Source organism: Ostrea edulis, chromosome 5 (genome assembly GCF_947568905.1).
Source record: "Ostrea edulis chromosome 5, xbOstEdul1.1, whole genome shotgun sequence".
NCBI lineage: Eukaryota > Metazoa > Mollusca > Bivalvia > Ostreida > Ostreidae > Ostrea > Ostrea edulis.
In genome coordinates, this window is record NC_079168.1 from 19793243 (window position 1) to 19815667 (window position 22425).

Here is a 22425-nt window from a genome sequence, read left to right on the forward strand (position 1 = left end):
AATAAGTGGTTAGGACTTTAATATATATAATAATATGGTATTCGAGATATCGGTGTTCAAGTTACCGAAGTTCAACTGTACATACTAGTTCACTTCAAACAAAAATATATCTGAGGCTCTGGGACTAGAATGATCTTGTAAATGACCTATTCTTTGGATCATATGAACATTGTATTTTTCATGTTCTATAAAGGAAATTAAGCAAGTAAAATGTATATTTTTAAACTTTTTATTATATATGTATACATATACTTATTTACAAATTCTTAAATATTATATTACTGCACAGAAAGAATAAAAAGGCAGTTTGTTGACAAGAAGTACATAAATCAAGTTCAAAGTGTGTTTGCATGATTAGTCATAACTGCAATAACCAAAAAAAAAAAGCATTTTTCATAATTTCCTAAAATGCCCATTTTGCATAATTCAATTCTGCAACCAAAAGTAAGATATTAACCTTGTTAAATTTGGTGTATGAGGTTGGCCTCCTTCAAAAATACAACACCCATACTCAAAGGATGAAGAACAAACAAAAATATCACAAGAGTTGTTTATAAAAACTGCAGTATGCCAAAATAATTTTAAAAAATGCAGGTGCCAAGTCATAAAATCCTTTGATGGCACCTGAATTTGGCTGTATGTATTTCTTGGAGACTGGTTACTATATATAGGTGTGACGTTCTTTAACTTGCGACGGGGTAAACGTCGTCACCAGGTACACCCATCATAATCACAAAGTAGTTGACGTCTTTTTCTGCTCGATGGGAATCTAAATATGTGTGACATGACACTTCGTATTCCTGGGATCCAAATGGTGTTCTGTAAGTCGGAAACAAGAAATTTAGTAGACATAATGTACTACACATGATTTGTACATTTACGGGTAACTGTAGGACTGATGGTGTAGATGCACAATTTCATACTGTAGGTACTTCTGGTGGAATGCTTTTACTCATTCAACTTACGATATACAGTCTGCTATTATCTAACCTGATAACGAAATTCTCTTCCACAGCCAAATCATTGTTGGTGTATTTGTGGTTAATTAGGACAATACCATTGGCCTGAAAAAAATAAAGAACAAAACATTGGATGCTATCGTACATAACTGCCATAGAGTTTATGGTATTCATTGCTTTTGCAGCTGACATACGTCATTGAAATATTCAACAAAGTAACAAAAATATTGTATATTTGTATGTTAAATGACATGTCACATTCTAACATAATTCTTGAGCACTGTAGTACATGACTTACATGTAACAAAACTTTACTTGAAGCAGTTTTAATCAAAACCTTCAATCCTCTAAAGAGTTCCCAGTTTGTAGCAGACGAACATAAATTACTTACTGGGACAGGGATGCCTTCGTACTCCATCCTCATTTGTGGGTTGTAGTGTAAAATTCTCCATTCTGTCATAAAAGATGGCTCGCTGACAAATGTTACCTCCTGTTTCCGTGATTTGGCAGCGGCCTTCTCCAGAGTCGCACGGCAGCTCGACAAATACAGCTGTAAGGGATCAGAGACAAGCTTATGTAAACCTTTGTTAAAATTAAATCAAAATTTATAGAAAAGATTATTGAAATCAAAAACATGTTTTAATATGGGGAAAATTTACATAAATATGTTTGCTTATATAATTTTTGTCAAAGTCTGTTTGAACAATACTTAACAAGAGGCCCATGGGCCACATCGCTCACCTGAGAAAAGCGTGTTTATGTTTTAAACCCAACATGGCAGGTGTGACCAGAAAATCAATAGGGGGTCATACACGTTGTAAATATGTGCATTAAGTGTGTAATTATAACAAATGAATGCCCTTCAGTCAAAGATTTTTGGTGCCAAGATTAATGATATTCACCAAATTGTTCAAAAGGAATCGACGGCGAGTTTTCTTCTTCTTAATTTATAAATGAAGACAAAAATGAAATTATATCACTAGATTTATTTGGATGCAAAATTAACAAGAGCAGAAAAAATTGAAAATTTATCTACATTTACAAACATGTAGGTCAAAATTGTTTTTGTAAAGTGATCTGATGGAACAGGTGAGCCTTTGAGTTTACAAGTGTATATAAATAGTGGTGATCAGTCCACAGGCTTACAACTGAAAAAATATTTGTTTTTTTAATTTTTTGGAAGTTTACCCAGTATATTTGAATGAAAAATGGAGATCAACAAAATTCAGTACATAGATGCTTTGAATAGAAATGATAATCATAAACAAGAAATTGTTTTGAAAATAAAAAATGAGCATAAATGGATTTAAGTGTATTATCCTTAAGTTTGTATCTTAACATAGAGGGTACCTTGGACATCAATATTTTTAATCAAGTGGTTGTGCATGAGCTTACAAGTATTCCAGTAAAAATTACGTGGGTGGGGTATATTGCTGGGGTTTTTTTTTCTGTGGGTGGGGTTTTGTTTATATTTTTGTTGTAGAGTTATCAAGTCCTGATGTTTTTAATAAGAATATTTTAAACATTTTTTCCTATATATTCCCATGTAAAATTTCTTAAACACTCCTCCTTATATATTCCCATGTAAAAAAAAAAAAATCGATCTTCTATGTGGCCCCAACCTTCGCCAGGGGACCATGAATTCCACAAATTTTAATCTGCACTACTTGATAATGCTTTTACATTAAAATGACTAATCATTACTATGCTCTTCTTGAGATAAAGATTTTTGAACATATATTTTTTTAAATATTTCAATGTCAAACTTTGAACCCCTATTGTGGCCCCTCCCTACCCCCTGGGGGCATGACTTGAACAAACTTGAATTTACACTACCTGAAGATGCTTCCATATAAATATGATTAATCACAGCTTTGCTATTCTTGAGAAGAAGATTTTTAAAGATTTTCCCTATATATTTGTGTGTAAAACTTTGATCCCCCCTTGGGGCCCCATCTTATCCCTGGGGGCCATGATTTGAACAAACTTGAATCTGCACTATGTCAGAAAGTTTTCATGTAAAAATCAGCTCTTCTGGCTCAGTGGTTCTTGAGAAGAAGATTTTTAAAGATTTTTCCTATATATTTGTATGTAAAACTTTGATCCCCTATTGTGGCCCCATTCAACCCCAGGGACCCATGATTTGAACAAACTTGAATCTACATTATGTCAGGAAGCTTTCTTGTAAATCTCAGCTTTTCTGGCTTAGTGGTTCTTGAGAAGAAGATTTTAAAAGTTTTTCCCTATATATTTGTGTGCAAAACTTTGATCCCCCCTTGGGGCCCCACCCTATCCCCGGGGGCCATGATTTGAACAAACTTGAATCTGCAATATGTCAGGAAGCTTTCAGGTAAATTTCAGCTCTTCTGGCCCAGTGGTTCTTGAGAAGAAGATTTTTAAATGACCCCCACCCTATTTTTGCATTTTTGTGATTATCTCCCCTTTGAAAGGGACATGGCCCTTCATTTGAACAAACTTGAAAGCCCTTCACCCAAGGATGCTTTTGGCCATGTTTGGTTGAAATTGGCCCAGTGGTTCTGGAGAAGAAGTCGAAAATGTGAAAAGTTTACAGACAGACAGACAGACAGATGGACGCCGGACAAAATGTGATCAGAATAGCTCACTTGAACCTTCGGTTCAGGTGAGCTAATAATATATTTTGGTTATACGATAATGATTTCAAAATGTTAAACTAACAGCATCCCGACCATGACAATCACTTTCACATTGTTTATTATTTTACATCCATTTGAGTATTTTTCACTCATGTAGAGACATCACCAACTTCATGTGAAGTGTCACAAATTGACATGCAAGGCGCAGAAGTGAAAGTTCTTTATAAATGTGCCACAAAACAAGAACTGTTTTTAAGGTCTCATCTGAAAAACCCTTAACTCTCACTTCTAATTAAGTTGTAAGTGCCAAGCATTAGGTGAGGGAGCAATCACTGCCAATATGTTTACGTCTTGGGTTTGCTGCAGCGATGGAACAAGTGGGACTTAAAGCCTTGACCTCTATGTCTTGAGGCGAATGCTCAATATTCTAACCACTGAGCCACATATCAGTTACAATACTGGAATGCATTCCTAGACATATCACAGTTGCAAGTTGGTCAATGCTGAGATCATGGATACAATGTACTAATATAATTGATGGTAGACATGTTCTAAAACTTTCATCCTTATCACACACATACCCAGAAAATAACTGATCTGGAAACATCTTCCATGAAAGATCTTCCAATCATTGTTAGACCTATTGAATGATTTTGATAACAAGGACCTGACCCCAAAATATGTACCAGTATCTGGTTAAGCTACTGAGTAAGTATGCAAGTTTGGACCTGGTACCATTAATATTCTAGAAGTGCCTTGGGACAATAATGTGCTGGAGACAATAAAATAAGCCCCCTTCGTCCCTTCACATCATTGAGGTTACTGAGGGGACATTACACTTACATCTCCTCCCTCATTGTCTAGAGTACACAGATAAAACAGGTCGCCATATCTCAGTGGTTCTCCTTTCTGTTTGCTCCCATCAATACTGAAATAAAAATGAGTATTTATCATATAGACCTTAACAAAAATTTGCATTCTTACAGATATATGGAAATGTCAAGTTCAATAATGAAATACATGTATACATAAATTGTATGTCATTCACAGTTAGTCTATAACTGCATGGACTCGTCATATTTTGAATAATCTTGAATAGTTTAGCCTTGAAAAATTTAAAGTAGACTTTGAACCATTATTGTAATCCTGACCAAATCCAGAAGACGGGTTTAGCAAAGTTGAATTGAAAGTTGTCAATAAAATTATCACGTTTTAAAACCATAGCATTAAACCAACACATAAAACTGAGCATAAATGAGTTATAATCCTAATTAAAAACTCAAACTATATTGTGGCCTTGTGGTATGGAGTTTGAATATAAACTTGTATTAAATGTGAGGTTTTTTTTATTTCTAAATTCCTTAGTAAAACCACACTTGCCCTAACCTTAGGGGTCATAGTTTGAACAAAGATGATTTTATACCACGCTTTTACACATATGGATGCTTGAATGATGAAAATTATACACTTGTTGCTCTTGCAAAGTAGAATTTCAAGTAATTTTCCTGTGTATTCTTATCATGTAAAGCTTTGGCACCCTACTGTGGTCCAGTTCTCGGCTCTTGAGTCTTATTTCCACACTACAGAAGGATGCTTGCATATTGTAAACTTTGACAATTGTGCCTTTGTTTTTTTCTTGAGAAGATTCCTGGTTATTTCCACCAAGATGCACAATAAAAACTTGATATGGCCTCAGGTATTGGACTGATGCTGAAAATGACTCAAGATGATGTGGATTGAAAAATTGTTCCACTGATTCCAAAGAAAGTAACATGTGTCTTAATTAGGTGTGTAAAGTTTTAACGAGTCTAAGGAACATTGCTGAATATGTGTATTCTAAATTTCCAACCTTACATTTTATATTGGGGCTCCTATTGTCACAATGTTTTGGTCCCAATGAGGGGTCATAGTTTGAACAAGTTTGAAACTAATCAAAATGAAGACCTAGGGGCTTGCTTATGATAATTTGTAACCCTTATGATTCTTTCAGAGAATTTTTTCGAAGAATGAGCTGCTGGATATTTGTATGTAAAACTTAAATGTGTGAACAAACTAATCAATTTACATTATATGAGCCGATGCTTGACAAATTGTCAGTGACAAGGTCATGGCAGAAATCAGTTACATGATTGACAGCTCGATGATGTATACAAAATATTGTTTCGTCACTGCACACTCAGGAAGCTCTGTCTCCTCGTGTGCAATAACTCAACAATATTTTGTAAACATCATCTCATGTCATCATGTGACTATTACTTGAGTGTGATTGGCAACACAATTTCAGTGATATGTTGTAACTGTTTATGCTTTCATAAAGGTTTGCCTCTAACCTTTTTATTACAAAGGAGCTTCTGAGATTGGAACAGAGGTCCTTAGATGCAGATACTTGACAGGGCCCTTCAAGTTTTTGAGCTTCAAGAATTTTGTTAATAGCTGGTGTTACACAAAGCTGACAAGCATCTCGTGGGTCTTTGTTGGCCGTGTACTTTGTACGATCTTTTGTTGCTGGACATCGCAAACTCACAATATCCCCAAAGTGAACACAACCGTCTCTTGATATACTAAGGTCCAGCTTTAACAAAAGAAAAGAAAATTTATTATAAGAATAAGAATGTTTCAAGTTATATGCATGGTTCAGATTTTTTGACAAACAGTGATACCCAATACATAAATCATGCTTACCTGCTTAAAAATAGTTTGTTCAAGTTTTGTTCTTTTCTGGCATAGGAGCTGTCCCTTTTCCCTCTTTTCTAAGAAATCTTTTAATGTGTCCTGTTAAGTTTAGAATATTAAGCACAATTACTTGTTCCGGAAATGAATTTTATCTTAATGATTACCTTCAAGTAACTCATATTTGTGCTGCTAAATTATGTATTTATATGCCACACACATACACAGTACTGTATAACAACAAGCACATATATTTATGGTAGCTGTTTTGTGACAATCACATCTGTTTATTTCAATTGCTTCTTTATCCCTTGCTGTTCTTGAAAATATTTCTATATCTAAAGTGTAAGTTAACACTGTCTAGTTCCTAGAAGACTGCACACAGGGGCCTGTCACGAAATATTTGCCTTCTTTTAAATATGACCCTTTACATATTTCGTGACAGGCCCCTGTGGACTGCAAAGCGGAATAACAGAGGGGAAACCATTTATGCAAATGACGTAAAATAAATTAATTTAGTACCTCCTCCAACTGGATGTCTTCATTCCAGTTTCCTACTCGCACAGACGGGTTGTAAGTCCTCACGTTTGTCATCTTTATTCTATCTGTACACTACTTCCACTATTACGGATGTTTTCCTTGGCAACACATAAGGACCGCAGCAAATAATTTAGTTTGAAAAGGAAAATCAATAGCTGGTAGGCGGCTTTAAATGAAAAAAAGAAATAACTACATATCTTTTTCATATTAATTCGAAACAATATCGTGGATATATATAATTATTTTAATTTTTATTCGTCCTGTCTCAAACTGACATTTAAAACCTCAACGGACAAACATGCTATTCCCGGAAATAAAAGGTGATATCATGAGGATTTTTTCTCGTTTCTTATTAGTTGACTTTAAAAACCATTGCGATCTTTATATCTTATAGCTATAGCTGCAGAATTTTAGCTCTCTGGGGTAAATATTGGGATATGCCATACACAACTTTCCCCGGCTCGGAGAGATTACTCTGGAACTCTACGAGGGCTTAAATAATGGAAACTTTGAACTTCTAGGAAATAGGCGCTTATATCGTTTAACGTCCAAAGTGTGTGTGTGTGTGGGGGGGGGGGGGGTTGATGGAAGCTGACTTGTCTAAAACTAAAACACAGTAGTGCCGCCCTCGATCGAAATCCTACAGGGTGGGGGAAGGGGTGGAGACTTTAAAATATCTGCCAGAACTGCCTCAACACCCCGCTCCCTCCCTGCCTTCGATTTCTTAAATCGGGGGAGGGGATAGTGTGTGTGCATAGCTTAAAGTTTTTAAATTCCAATTGAAATAATATGATAAATAACATTGATTTTAGTGTAATGCTTCATAATTTCAATAATCCCGTGGGGATCCGTGTTAGAATAGGGTCCTCAGTACCCCTTGCTTGTCGTAAGAGGCGACTAAATGTGGCGGTCCTTCCGATAAGACCGCAAAAACCGAGTTCCAGTGTCACAGCAGGTGTGGCACGATATATAAAGCTCCCTTAATGGCCATGAGCGCCGAGCATAGGCCTAAATTTTGCAGCCCTTCACCGGCAGTGGTGACGTTTCCATATGAGTGAAATATTCAAGTAACAATGAAAAACACAATAACTGTTTTGTATAGTTTATATTTCTGTGGAACCATGTAACAATCACTCATCCTTTACCACTTGGGTTCAATTCATATCTTCCAAGCTTACAATCTTTCTCATTCACTACTTCTACTATCAAAAATATTGGTAGAGCCAGTCACCCAGTAGGGAGCAGGCGGAGATGTTGGAAGGAAGCTGACTTGTCTAAAACAAAACACGGGTTTGCTGCGATGAAAGGTGATATCATGAGAAATTCTGAATTAAAAAAAAAAGAATATATCCCATATAATGATAGATAATGATCATTGTAAAAAAAAAAAAAAAAATGGGGGGGGGGGGGGCTTCTCAAAAAGTGAAATTAAAACTTGAAGATGAAGGTGTACGTTTCAGGTTATTACCAGTACGACGTTCTATGCTTACTATGCAGGGGATGATCCAGGAATAGTGGTTAGGGGGGCCTCAGGTATATGAGGCAGGGGGTCTGGGGGTCGCCTTGCGGCCCCCAGTGGGGGGGGGGGGGGGGTCCAGGGGGCGAAGCCCCCTGAAGCTTCAGGATTGTACAGATTTTATAGAGCTTGAAATATGTCTCCTAAGTAGTCATTTTTACTCTTTCCTGCCAATTTTGATATAAGGCGAAATTAATGAAATGACTCAAATTTTAAGGGTTTTGGGGAGAAATGTAAGTTCTCCGAATAAATATCCTTCAAAAAATCTAAAGATTTTGTCTTTTATTTCCCCGAGAGTGGAAGAAATTATTGCTTCTATTATCGTTCACATTTTTCTAAACAAGTGACCACGATTTACGTTAATTTTGAAAAATTTAGGGGGCGCGTGCCGGCTGCGCACCCCCACCACCCCCCCCCCACCCCCTTAAATCCGCCACTGCAATGTGTGTGTAATTGTGTATACTGCTTCGGGTAGTTTTAAATGGATGTTTTACATAAACCTATAGCATCGTCTCTTGCTACCCTCTACATCGTATTATAATCTACAGAAACAGTATCATTAAGTTTTTCATGAATTTGTGGATAGCGCCGATGTTTTGCATTGACTTTAAAAGTTAATTTAGATATGTTAGGTATGCTTGGTGTATTTTGATAGCATTGAGTATGTTGCTTTGGGTAGAAGTAGATCGATATTTCACAACTGAATTAATTGTGTCCTATAAAATCCTCTTGCTACCCTTTTTTAAAAATCATATAATAACTAACAAAACAAGATAATGTGTTACTTGCATGTTCCCATTTCAGCTGAGTCCATAATCAGCATGACAACACCATATTCATAATGAATTTTGAGTAAGTCCATTGCATGTGTATGAAAATTATATTTGTGTACTTGGACTAAGTTCTGTATTGTGATTTGAATCATATACAGGGGCGGATCCAGGAATTGCAGTTACGGGGGGTGGGGGGTGGGCACTTTATGAGGCAGGGGGTCTAGGGGCCGCCTTGAGGCCCCCAGTTGGTCATGGGGGCGAAGCCCCTGTAAGTTCTTGGGTTTTACAGATTTTATAGGGCTTGAAATATGTCTCCTATTCAAGTCATTTGTACTATTTTCTATCATTTTTGATATGTTGAAATTAGTAAAATGACGCAAATTTAAAGGGTTTTTGGAAAAAATTAAGTTTTCCAAATTAAAAAATTCAAGAAATCAAAAGATTTTGTCATTTATTTCCTCGGGAGTGGACGAAATTATTGCTTCTTATATCGTTTAGTACATTTTTCTAAACAAGATAGGCCAATACCGCGATTTACCTTAAATTTTAAAATTTAAAGGGGGGGGGGGGCGCCGGCTGCGCCCCCCTTAAATCCAGCACTGTAATACATGTCTTATCATGTTCAGTGTTATGCCCGTTTGGGTCCTAATTTTTCATAAATCATATAATGTATCATTCCCTTGAGAGAAGTGGACTGGACGGTGTGTGTGCGCGCGCATTTGTGTGTGTCTACCTGGAAATACATTTTAAGCAAATAAGTAAATTTTATTTAAAGTCGGTACTATATACATCAATTTAATAAATCAGCACAAGCTCTGTGGGGCTTTTTAACCGACTATCACATTTAAGGTTGATCGTCCCTCATAGGTTTTTGCAAAAATCTTCTTAGATTAAACTTTGCGCATGATAGAAATATATCTTTCAGAGGAATTTTAATCACTGCATAAAATAAAATAATTTGTAATCTATTAATACTGAAAAGGTTTATATTTTCCACAGATAATCAACTCTTAAGTTTATAATTTAAACAAAATTTTGTCGAGGGCAATAACTCCTATACTGGTATTTCTTCTACTGCATGGTTTCCCTATTGTCCACAATTAACCTATACATATTTATGAATCAACTTTTTTTTTTAAACTGTTGACATTTAAAATTCGTCATTTCAACAAGTTTTTATCTATTCTAATTATTTTGAATAACGAAAATGTGTGATTTTCTGATGTTAACATTTCCGTTTTTGTATGTCTGACATCTTCAAAAAGGTGGCAACATACACATTTTCTGTGGTTATTAACCAAATTAAACTATATTAAAACCATTAATATTGAAAAGTCACATGAGGATCGATCCACCTTAAGACATATAGCAAGCATATATACATGTACATATATACACAGATATATCACAGATTCACAAAAGAGAAGAAGAGTCCATGCATGTAAGTATAAGATAAAATAAGTTTATTCCAATTTTGGGCCCAGAGGGCATAACAGTAAGACAGCTTATAAAGAAGGAAATTAAAAAAAGAAAGAAAGTTTACAACATTAACTACGGGTTACATAGACTGCAAACTGCATGTGGATGCAGCATGTTGGGGAAACAAGTACATACATATATGAATTGCTAATCAAGTATATATACAAGTAGATGGACAGTATCAGTATTATACCAATATATGAATAATAAACTATAATGATTTTTGCAGTTTTAAAGCATCACTTCTTTTTCTGAAAGTTTGCACTAAATATTCACTCAATTTGACAATTACTGGTTTGTCTTCATTAATCATCAACCAATTGTCCTTATTTGTTAGATAGATAATTTTTTTGTTGAGCTTGTATATACCATTAAAAAACATATTTCTCTCTTCAACATAGAATGGGCAATCAACAAGGAAATGAAATTCATCTTCAACACAATTAAGGTTACATAATTCACATATTCGTTTGTTTCTTTCTAAAGAAATCTTCTGGCCAGAATTGGTTTTTGTAAATTCACATCTTCCTCTTTCAATTCGAAGGTCATGTGCACTAATTCGAAATCTACATAGAGTTTTTCTTAATTCTAGGGATTCTAAAAATATATAACTTTCCATAGTAAAGTTTTCTTTATACGAAAAATATGTTGTGAGTTTTCCTGATTTCTGATCCTCTTCACGTCGTTTTGACCAGTAAAGTAAAAATTGTTTCCGTACCTGATTCTTCATTTGTTTTTTTGAAAAATGAGAATTTGAGATTTTTACAATTGGGTACCAAAATGCCAATTTTGTCCTTAAAATTTTTTCCTTAAAATAATTAATGTTTTTGTACCAACAATTTATATTATATGAATTCAGATTGATATTCTCTGTATATCTACAGGCATCTGGAGGAGAACCAAACACTAGAAGTATAACTAAATATAATTATAAATAAACGATGATTACAAGTAAATATAAATTTAAATTCATCGTAATACTTAACCCTGCAAGCCAGAAATTACTAGGAAGATAAAATAGAGGGGGGAAAATCTAAGCCATGCAAAGACACCACATAAAAAGCCTGCATAGATAAAAAGAGCAGAAGCAACATATAAAATTACGCACACTGGGCGTCTTTATTTTCCTATGAATACTTGTATAGAAAGTCGCACGAATGAAGAATAAATTATTTAATTAAAATATATATATGATATATATATATTGAGTACCGTATATTTAATTCGTCTTTTCTCATCCGTTTCCAGTACGGTTTTGTTTTTATCATGAAAGAAATATTGTCCAACCAAATGATAGAAATATATTCACGTCATGTGAGTAATCAGAGCAGGGAAGATAATATTTTCAGGAAGGTAGGTAAATATGCAACAAATTTCCATGTTTTGTGTATAGGAAACAACACAAATGTGTTCTTTAGAGTAAAATAAGGATTTCAGTATATGCACAAATATGTATGAAATCATGTAAGGGTTATGCTTTAGCATGCTTGCAAGAAGGATGGTTTTCAGACTTGATACACTCTAGTCTGGTCATCTAAGTTCCGAGTTTTGACAGATATGTTGAGGGTTCTTTTTATTCTGAAAAATTGTACAATGAGAATCAAATTGAATTAAAATCTGTGCTAACAGGCACACAGACCTCTAGTTATTGCCAAAGAAAGCAGATAGGCTGTCTTTGACGTTTGATTATATGGTTAATAAACTCGGTGATATTAAAAATATTGATGCCAAGTATCACGAATGAGGACAAGTGATTCATTATGAAAATGGTTATCATTGGTCCAGTGGACCCAAGGGCCGTGAGAGCGGAGCTCTCCCTATAGGTAACACGTATATACATGTTTAAAAGGAAAATATAGAAAAATAATGAAAAACTATACCATACCTATGGAACTTGAAAATTTTGGTACTAATGGCGTCGATTCGAATATTATCGCGTGGACATGTATTTCTCCATTTTGAATCTTGTCTACCCTAGTTCATGTCGTTCTGAGATGTTACATAAAATTCGTAAAAGCATGTAAATTTTATTTTCTTAATCATATATAATCACTCCACGATTAACGCCATGTTTGTTGTTGTGGTTCAAATGCTATGTTTGTAAATTTTCTAAATACGCTGAATATGACGTCACAATGTACTGTTTACATCAATTGCGTTATATTTCCCGCGTTCAATATGTAGGCGGATCAAATATCCAAAATTAGGATGCTTTGATACAGTTCCGTCCTCGTGCTAACTTCGGGTTGTCTTTGTTCTGTTTTGGATATAGATACCAATGCCAAAATTTGTTTGCTTCGCCCTCAAACACGGTCACGCCGTAAAACATATTATTGTCTTACGGGCGTGACCGTGTTTGAGGGCGAAGCAAAAAATATTGGCATTAGTATCTAGATCCATAACAGGACAAAAAACAACCCGAAGTTAGCGCGAGGACAGAGCTTTATCAAAGCATCTTAATTTTGGACATTTGATCCGCCTATATATTGAACGCGGGAAATATAACTCAATTGATGTAAACAGTGCATCGTGACGTCATATTCAACGACGCTATTTAGCAAATTTACATAGGAGACATGGCACAATCGCATTGATTGATTCGGGTTTTACGCCGTTTTGGCAATATTTCAGCCATCGAGGAGTGATTATATATGATTAAAAAAATAAGATTTACATGCTTTTACGGATTTTATGTAACATCTCAGAACGACATGAACTAGGGTATACGAGATTCAAAATGGAGAAATACCTATCCACGTGTTAATATTCGAATTGTCGCCATTGGGACCAAAATTTTCAAGTTCCATAGGTATGGTTTAATTTTTCATTAGTTTTCTAAATTTTCATTTTAAACATGTACTCGTTACCTATAGGGAGAGCTCTGCTCTCTATAATGATAAGCTCCAAGCTAAAATCATATATAAGAGACCAAATTTTATTCTTTCAAAGTAACAGCTTGGTCCATTTAGAAGTCGCAGATAAAAATGAAACAAGCTAAGGAACAAGCCCACTCTTTTCATCACTCTTTAAGAGAATATTTCAGATTTCCACACTCCTAATGCTTTTTCAACAATAAGGTCCTCTTGTCCTGAGTGCACATCTTGACACTCATCATTTTCCCTTGGGTGTCAACAATAAGCGTGTTCCTTTATCAGTGTTTACAGCTTGGTGTATATTTGATTCTGCAGTACATAAATATATTTTCCAGATTCCAGGTTTCGAAAAATGATATGAACTCGTAGCACAGGTTTATAATGATGCAAATTAGTTAGGTCAATCATTCATGCACCACAAAAACAAAACAACATATCATCCTTTGAAATTGATAACATTGATGGTAAAAGACCTTGTTTTGTCACAAAGGTTGTTCCAAGAGGATTGTGTGTCTTTTATGAAGTGAATAGAATTTCAAGTTTTTTCAAACCGTGACATAGCGACGACGTCACCATGGAATACAGAACTTTCGGGATGTGCCGGAATGACCGATTATATTTGACGTTTATACACCACAGTCACGTGATAATAACCAATTGTAGGGCAAAGTTGACATCGATACAAATTTTGTTTCGCTAGCAGACGGTCTGTAAAGAGCTATGCACAGTCCTACGATGACGATCCAAGTCACTATTGGTGCTTAGTACCTGGGTGTAAATTAGATTGAAGGAAAAGGCGCATTTAGATGCGTCCTACAAATATGTTCAACACGCGATAAAAGTCAGAATGGATCCGTATCTCGAAAGTCTGGTATTAAAAGCAAAAACTTTCTGTGACACTTGGGTTGTGAGATAGACTGTAAATTAAAATGTGCATTTAATGATAGTTGTGAGATAAATAGAATCTTACACTCGTGCTTATGGCATATGGTCAAGGCTCGGGAACTATTAAATCTAGTAAGAAATTTGTTGTCTCTCCTGATGTGGCGACTACTGCTGAACACAGATTGCATTTTGCTTATGTTTTTTTGGTTTTTTTTTGTCATTTCGATTTTCTCAACATTTTGCATAAATAGTATTAGAAAGGTCGATCCTGATCAAAATTATTGAAAGTTAACCCGAATATGCAAAGAAATATATTGGTAAGTGTATCGAAGGTTGTGTATCAATACTCGGCAAAGACTTAATATCAATATATATCGAGATCTCAATATATCGGGGCACCCTTGTGACATCTCCATATGTCAATTCTCAAGAGGGACGTTAAACAGTAATCATTCAATCTAACAATCTTCATATGAAAAGGAAATTGTGATAACAAATTTGCAGTTATAAAAAAAACGTATCAGTCTCAGTAACTTTCACAACTATTTCCCCCAAATCACTGGAGTATTCCAACAATAGTAACTACTTGGCCATTTCTGTGATTGAAAAATAGCCTCATACACAGGTAGAAAGAATTCTTAACTTTACAGAAAGTTAGGTACACAATCATCAGGGGTCGAAATTAACGTTTTCTACCACAGGCTAAAATGAAAACCTAAAAGCTAAAATAGAAATAATGAAGCAGTGCTCTTTTTCCGTGTTTTTTTTTTTAAATCAATGATTTTCCCCATCATTACTGAGCCTAGTGGGTCAACAGGCACCGTTTGGACAAGACACTAAGTTACGTAAGTCATATGGTGCAATGTTTAGGTCTTTTGATTATCGCACCTCTAATTCACAACCTGATTTTTCAAAGCGAATCCCAGACTCATGGTTTTATAAGCAGCACGATCACGAGCCCCATGAACTTTTTTGATAATCGTCTACGTGGTGAGCAATGCACTCGTATCATCACTACAACCTGACCTCAATTTGACTATAAATCAATTTAGATAGGACATTCTCATGATTGTGATAAAAATAACTACCGTAAGACTTGGTAAAACATAGACTCCGATTTTTTTTTTTTTTTTTAGATAAATGAATAACAAAAACCTCATACTTTGAATTCAATTTAATCACCCCTATTGGTGAACAGGACTCGTGGCAGATGTCTATTTTTCATCATAATGCGATGCGCGATGTCCGACCTCTAAAGCATTTGTTTGACTCCTAGTTTCTTAAAAAATCATAAAAGAAAAATCCGGATAGTAACGGTTGTTGAAATCGCGAATAGCGCACCACCGTATAAAACAGATACGATACGATCATAGTTTGTAAATCACCACTCGCTAAGATTTTCGAGCGTCCACTATTTTTACTCGCTATTTTTCAAATGTACTCGCATTTTGCGAGTATTTCGAGACCTGAATCATGGAGGATAAGTTAGTATTAGCTATGAGTTAATCTTTTGATTATTTACTGAAATAAAAACTATTGTAAATAATAGAATATCTAAATCCCATCTGGATTTTTTTTAACATTGACCTTTAGTTATCAACTGTTGATTTCAGTTACTATGAAGAATTAAGGACATTTTCTTTAAAATTATTTTTTCATTTCCTTGATATGAAGAGTTCTTGATTTCTGAAATAGGTTTAAATTTTATATTGTAGTAATATATTACCATACTCTGTATATCGATCTGGGTAGCTCAGCGGTTATTTAAATTTTATATTGTAGTAATATATTACCATACTCTGTATATCAGTCTGGGTAGCTCAGTGGTTGTATCACGTATCTAGCAATGCAAGGGTCCCGGGTTCGATAACCAGTTGTTCCAAAGAATTTGCTCTCCGCCGCCGCTATGGTAACGTTCATTTATACAACTTATTACAATACATAAGAGCTCAGCTCTATGTATTGTAGTAAGTAAAAATATAAAATCATCTGCTGATTTTATATTTTTACTTACAACAACCAGAAGCTATCAAAATATGCCAACTCTAAAACGCACATGGTGATATACCCCAAGATTTTTTGTAGAGGCAAGATATAATGCAAGTGAATTGTACGTGAAATGTCAAGAAAATTAATCTATATTTATGAGAAACGTTGCATATGTCTTTAAAAGAGGTTAGATCTTTTGCGTGATGTGAAATGTTAAATAGACATTAATTTTTGAAATGCCTTGATATCACTTTGATATTTTATACATATGGTGACAGAGTTCCTGTACTCATCAGGGATATAGATCAAAGTCAGGTTTTTTGATGATGTTTTTGTTACGTGCAGTAAGAGAAATCACAGTCATTGATGTTTTGTCTTCAGAAAAGGCTGAGCATGGTTCTGATTGGTGTTTTTGAATTGAGTAAGGGAAGCAATTTAATTGGGGCTACTATGAGTCATTTCTTTTACATGTACTATTGTTTTATGATGCAGGTAAGGTTATGAATTGATAAGAATCGTTGTGAAATTGACAGAATTGGACAATTAGATGTCGATTTTGTACTCTCACTCTGTTGTTACGTGATTAGGGGTCTGTACACTATTTCAAGTGTACATTGATATGCACAGAATTACATATATTATCAACTCTGAAACATGGTGAGAACACAGATGTGTACAAATATACCCAATAAACAGACAATGAAATGTCTAATTTCAAGTGATTAAGAATGGTTTATTTTCACTATAATAATACTGTGCATTTCAAACATTTATTATATGCCCATCGTCAGTGTGGATGTACTATGGTATGGCACTGTCCGTCCATGTGTCTGTCCAATAATGACAAACACTGTTTAAATGTGTTTAGAATAAACTTGTAATTTGAAAAAAAATATGCTTTTAAATGAAATTTAACCTATGTAAACAAAAACATGGCACAGGCCTTGTTTATATCTATACCGTAACAAAATTATGAGTTCTGTATCTCTTTTGTAACGGGGGGCCTCTGTGGCCGCGTCGTTACAGCATCGCACTCAAAATTACACTGCCTCTCACCTCAGTTGGTGCGGGTTCGAATCCCGCTTGCGCCGGTAAGTGAGAAAGTTTCCCAGTTTACTTTCGGAAGGTCGGTGGTCTCTTCCCAGGTACATTGTATCTGGGTTCTCTCTTCCACCAATAAAAACTGAGTGCCACCAGATAACTGAAAAATTGTTGAGTGTGGCGAAAAACATCAATCAATCAATCAATCAATCTTTTGTAACTCAACAACCAACTTCCAAATTTTTGCTGATCATTAGAAATACCTTAGTTAAGCATTGTAAATAATGAAAATGGAAAGATAAGATTTGATAATGTTCATCTCAAATCCTGCCCATGCCCCTTTAGGTAAGGCCAATTCAATTTAATTAGTAGATTATCATTCAGGGTCACCAAATGTATGGGGTGGGTGGGAGGATTTTATTTTTAAAATTTTTATTTTCTGAGAAAAATATTAAATATGACAAATGAGTTTTTGTCAACAGAAGTACTTCATTTAATGCCAGTTGGATATCAATCTATGCTTATTTCACAGACGAATTCCAGATTAAGCTTAATTTCAAACACAGAAAAAATACCAAAGTTTTTCAAGAATTACGCTGGTAAGAATGCAAGAAACCATATTCTTCACATGGCTTTGCTATACCGGAAATGTAAACAAGAAGTGTAAATACCGGAGTTGGACATGAACATTTTCCGGAAATCACAAGTTTCGCAAAATAAAAAAATTCGGGGCGGGTCGATTTTTATGGGGTGGTCGGGGATGATAATCTATCAATTAAGTTGAAATGGCCTAATGGTTCCTTGAACTTTTGAGTGTTCTCACATCTGTTAACACTATGGTGGCACTAAGTTAAAAATGTCCTCTGTGACTCTCTAGCTGGCTAGAGTAACATTCAGAGAGACTGCAAATTTACTGCAGTCACAATTAATTTGGTCAATATGGACCAGAAACATGAATGTGTCCATTTGATAGATCCAACAGGTGATTGATGAACCAGAGGGGGGTCTTATTACTCCCTCAGCAGTTATCAGTTGGTAGATCAATAAACCCATCTCTATTTTAGTTGGAGCCTAAAGGAGTGAATTTGCCAGACTTTGTATAAATTTTTATCCATCTATTTATTGATGAGTGGGTATTTTCAAACCTAATGAACAAGAATTGGACCTAACTATGCAGAATAAAAAGAAACTTGGTCAAAGAACAAGGTACGATTGTATACATAAAAAGGCCCAAAAATTTTCTCTCTATAAAATGTGTCTGGAATTAACCTTAATCAGTGTTTTAAGAAAGTAAAATATATGCCAGGTATACTATGTCAACAAAATCAGAATGATATTCCTAATTGGATAGCATTATGACATCATGATTAAGACATTTCCCGCCTTTTTTTCAAAATAAGCTTGAAAACTGTCAAATGCCATACAGATTATTGCTCAGGAAAAGATATGCGCATTTGTCGAGCAAAATGAAAATGATATATATTGTGTATTATTTTAAGATGAAAAACATACTTGAATATGAATGTGCTCGACGCATGCGCTGTATGTTTTCTGAGAAGAAAACCATCTAAATTTGTGGATATTTTCATTGAAAATGGCATTTTTGCAATTTTATGCCAACTTCATGCTCTCGTCATATGACACAAATCATTTTGCTGATCAAACTGAGCGGATTTTGTGTTTGCTAATCCATTCCTTATTTGAATGCCAGAGTTTGAGCTCCAAGTGAAATCATCGATATTTTGGGCCAAATGACATTAGCAACTGTACCTACTTCTTTGTTTTTGTATGTTTGCAGTAATCATGGTACTATAGTGTATGATATAAATCGAAACGTGTTTATTATACTATAGGTAGGTTTATATGTTTAGCATATTATTATGCACACACACACCCCCCCCCTTTCAAAGAAGAGGGGCATATTGCTTTGCACCTGTCGGTCTGTCAGTATGTGGGTCAGTTGGTAGACCAGACCACATGTTGTCTGCTCAATATCTTGAGAACCATCCAAGGGTCAAACTGAACAGTGCAAGATGTTGTCTGTTTAATATTTTTAGAACCTTTTGCTTGGAAGACATCAATCTTGGTACACTGATACATCATAAAGAGTAGATGACCCCTATTGATTTTGGGTTCACATGGTCAAAGATCAAGGGTCAAACTGGACAAAGCAATATATTGTCTCCTATATTTTAAAAATCATTTCCTTGATTGACACCAAACTTGGTGCACTGGTACATACATCCTAAGGAGTAGATAACCCCTATTGAGTTTTAGATCACATGGTCAAAAGCCAAGGGTCAATCCACTCTGGACATAGGAAGTTATTGTCTGCTCAATATCTTGAATTCTTATTGTACTATCAATTAAATGATTCATGTGTTTACTAGTAACCCTTTTCAATCTTGCACCACAGGAGCATATATGCTTTACAAACTTTTCTTGTTATCTATTTAGCTTTAGGCAATGAAATTGATCTCTTTTAACTTATTACATTGTTTTCAATGTATTGGGTTGCATTTGTATATTATCAGTTATTTACAGTTGTTGAAATAATTTCCCTAAAAGGTTTAAATACGAAACACTGTTCACAAAGAATCTCATATCTAAGGAAGATAAGTTTGAAGATGGGCCTGAGTTTGTTTTACCAGGAAATGTTTTCTTGTTCAGTTAGAAAAATAAGAGACTGTTCCTACCATGGCATCTATGTACATATTGATGAGTAGCAATCTTAAGAAAATTCACTTTTCGATTAAACCCTGACAGCTGCTGTAAACAATAACCACTAATCCTCCATTGTTGGATTTCTAATAAGCAGCGCGCCATTGAACCTTGTTCAACCACCACCGCGTCGAAACTTGAAGAGTTCTGTTAGTAAATATGTAGATCTGTCTTTGAAGCAATATGTTGTGTTGAACTACTCCCAATCAGCATCAAAGGGCAGAAAACAGATAAACTGTGCTGGAATAAGTTGTGTCTACTTGAACCTGACAACTGCACAAGATTTTCTGCGTATAGCCTTATAGCCTTATGTTTGACCGATGCCAGACTCCTCAGTATTGATTTGCTGTTGTTGTATCTGTCTTTCCCATGCTTATTCATTCCAACTCTTACTATAATTTGTGTGTGTTTTCTCCTCTGACATTTTGTTTATTGAATGTTGACAATGGACTTGTTTGAGTTGCTGGTGGTGTCTTGTTATGGGGTGTATTATTTACTGATCGAAAGGTTTTCCGTGAAAAGGTCAAAATTGTGAGTGCTGGTGTTTATACATGAATGGAATTTCACTTCACTAACAAACGGATCGCTGGTGTTAACTGTTGGGATGACAATGTACTTTTGTTAAAGGTATATTATTGTAATTTTTGCCATAAAATAAGTATTGATTGTTAAACATTCAAATGAGCTCTTTATGCTGAGTTTATGTATTTAAATGAATTCTTTATATTGTTATATCTTGCTCATTTAACCAGAAATTTTAGGAGGACTAAGGTAATTGAGAAGGGTCTGTGCAAACGTTGACGTGGATTTTGTAAAACGTGTGTCATATTGCAAACATGGGGTATAGTCAAGTCATAAGTACACCATGACAATTTCCAGGACTATTTATAGACTACATTACCGCCAGGAATTCAGGGACATGTGCTGATTGAGATAAAAACATTTTACAGGACTAAAGCTTTTTTGTAGGGCTCTTTGTAGGTAAGTAATGAATAGTCGAAGTGCATTGTATTATGTACCTGAAACTGTTGGATGAGTAGCAGAGTTGTTTAACAAGTTTGCACCCAGACTGCCAGTGTTAAATGAGAAGTGCAATCAATTGCTGGCACTATATATATGATATGTGGAAGATTTTAGAATATATATTCAGATTGTGTGGATGACATCCCTATTAATCTTGCAATGCTGAGTAAGGACAGGAAGTTGTCGCCCAAGTATTGTGAATTTGTGGCTGGTTATTTGAACACTTTGTACATCATAACAGTGCAGTAAATTACAAAAGAAATATCAAAGCTAGACAAAGAGTTTATATTCTGAAGGAATAAAGAGATGCATTTGTGATTAGGTTAGGATTGGTTGATAGCAGCAGAAGAGTTAAGGAGACCCTGAAGTTGGACATGAATGCTCATTTTCATTTTGCTTATTTTAATAACAAGTCTTTGTGGCATTTCCATTCAGATATTTTCCTGTGCAGCTGTTTGATGTATATTTTGTTTTGTTTGGTTTAGATTTTATTTTGACCATAACTTAGAACCTAAGACATAACTTAGAACCTAAGACATAACTTAGAACCTAAGACATAACTTTAAACTGTATGAAATAGATTCTTTTTTAATCTTTTTTTTTTGCATCATGGTGAGGTTGAAGGTCATACTCCGAGGTCATACAGGAATTTGCCACTACTTGGAGCTTTGTTTTTCATAAACACAATCGTGTTATCTGCCTGATATAGGTTTAATTACTTCTCATCCCTGTAGCTATAATGAAGCCCGTCTGTGATATACAAACTAAACATGGAATCTTCTGTCTTGTGGTCAAAAGTCAGGAATTGTAATGGGAAAATGATGGAAGTCGTGAGGGAATATGGTGATTAACTTTGTCAACCTAAACTTGCCTAACATGGAGTAACAAAGTATGTCTTGGTGTGTAAATGGTAACGATCGTGATAAAACATCACATTACATCATTACCTAATCATACAATTGCTTCACATTCAGGGTATGTACGCAAAGACTAAATACATAATCTTTGTAGATTTACTAAGATTTCTCATAGAATGATAGATTTGCACACACTGGAAACTAACAAGAAATGATGCTCTTTCCTTCTCTATATAAATGAACAAAAATAGCAGACAGTTTTTGTCCTGTTAAGATTCCAGCTTAATTGGACTGATATATGATGTTAGTGAAAAATTATTTTTAAGTGTGGGTAATGCAGGATTGTAAAGCATGGCAAAACTGCAGATGACTTAGCAAAGCTCATTAATTATGTGATATGTAAATGACTGACAGAAGTAGCACCAGAGGTAATCTCCTTATAGATATAAATCTATAATCTGTGTTTAAAATGTGTAGGAGCGCC

General features: G+C 35.0%; 2 protein-coding genes across 33 annotated transcripts in view; one reads left to right on the forward strand and one right to left on the reverse strand.

Moving 5' to 3' along the window:
• Positions 1-213: 213 nt before the first annotated feature.
• On the reverse strand, positions 214-16246 carry LOC125650997 (cilia- and flagella-associated protein 161-like). Of its 2 annotated transcripts, XM_048879592.2 has the most exons (8): positions 16104-16246; positions 6767-6950; positions 6257-6346; positions 5905-6146; positions 4418-4502; positions 1351-1509; positions 991-1064; positions 214-819 (listed from the first exon to the last, which is right to left on the reverse strand). In XM_048879592.2, the coding sequence occupies exons 2-8, from the start codon at positions 6836-6838 to the stop codon at positions 684-686; spliced, it is 858 nt and encodes a 285-aa protein (XP_048735549.2). In that variant the 5' UTR covers positions 6839-6950; positions 16104-16246; the 3' UTR covers positions 214-683. The 2 variants fall into 2 exon arrangements, with proteins under 2 accessions (XP_048735549.2, XP_056022911.1); XM_056166936.1 differs by lacking the exon at positions 16104-16246 and having other exon boundaries at positions 214-1509; positions 6767-6906.
• Positions 11807-22425, forward strand: part of LOC125648954 (unconventional myosin-IXa-like) — a 74120-nt gene continuing 63501 nt past the window's right edge. For 23 of the 31 annotated variants that reach the window (XM_056166915.1, XM_056166919.1, XM_048876022.2 and 20 more), the window contains exon 1: positions 11821-11909. The gene's annotated coding sequence lies outside the window, so the exon portion shown is untranslated. Of the gene's footprint in view, positions 11910-20283; positions 20689-20839; positions 21043-22425 lie in introns of those variants that run through there. The other 8 variants (XM_048876021.2, XM_056166910.1, XM_056166923.1 and 5 more) reach the window with 4 other exon arrangements.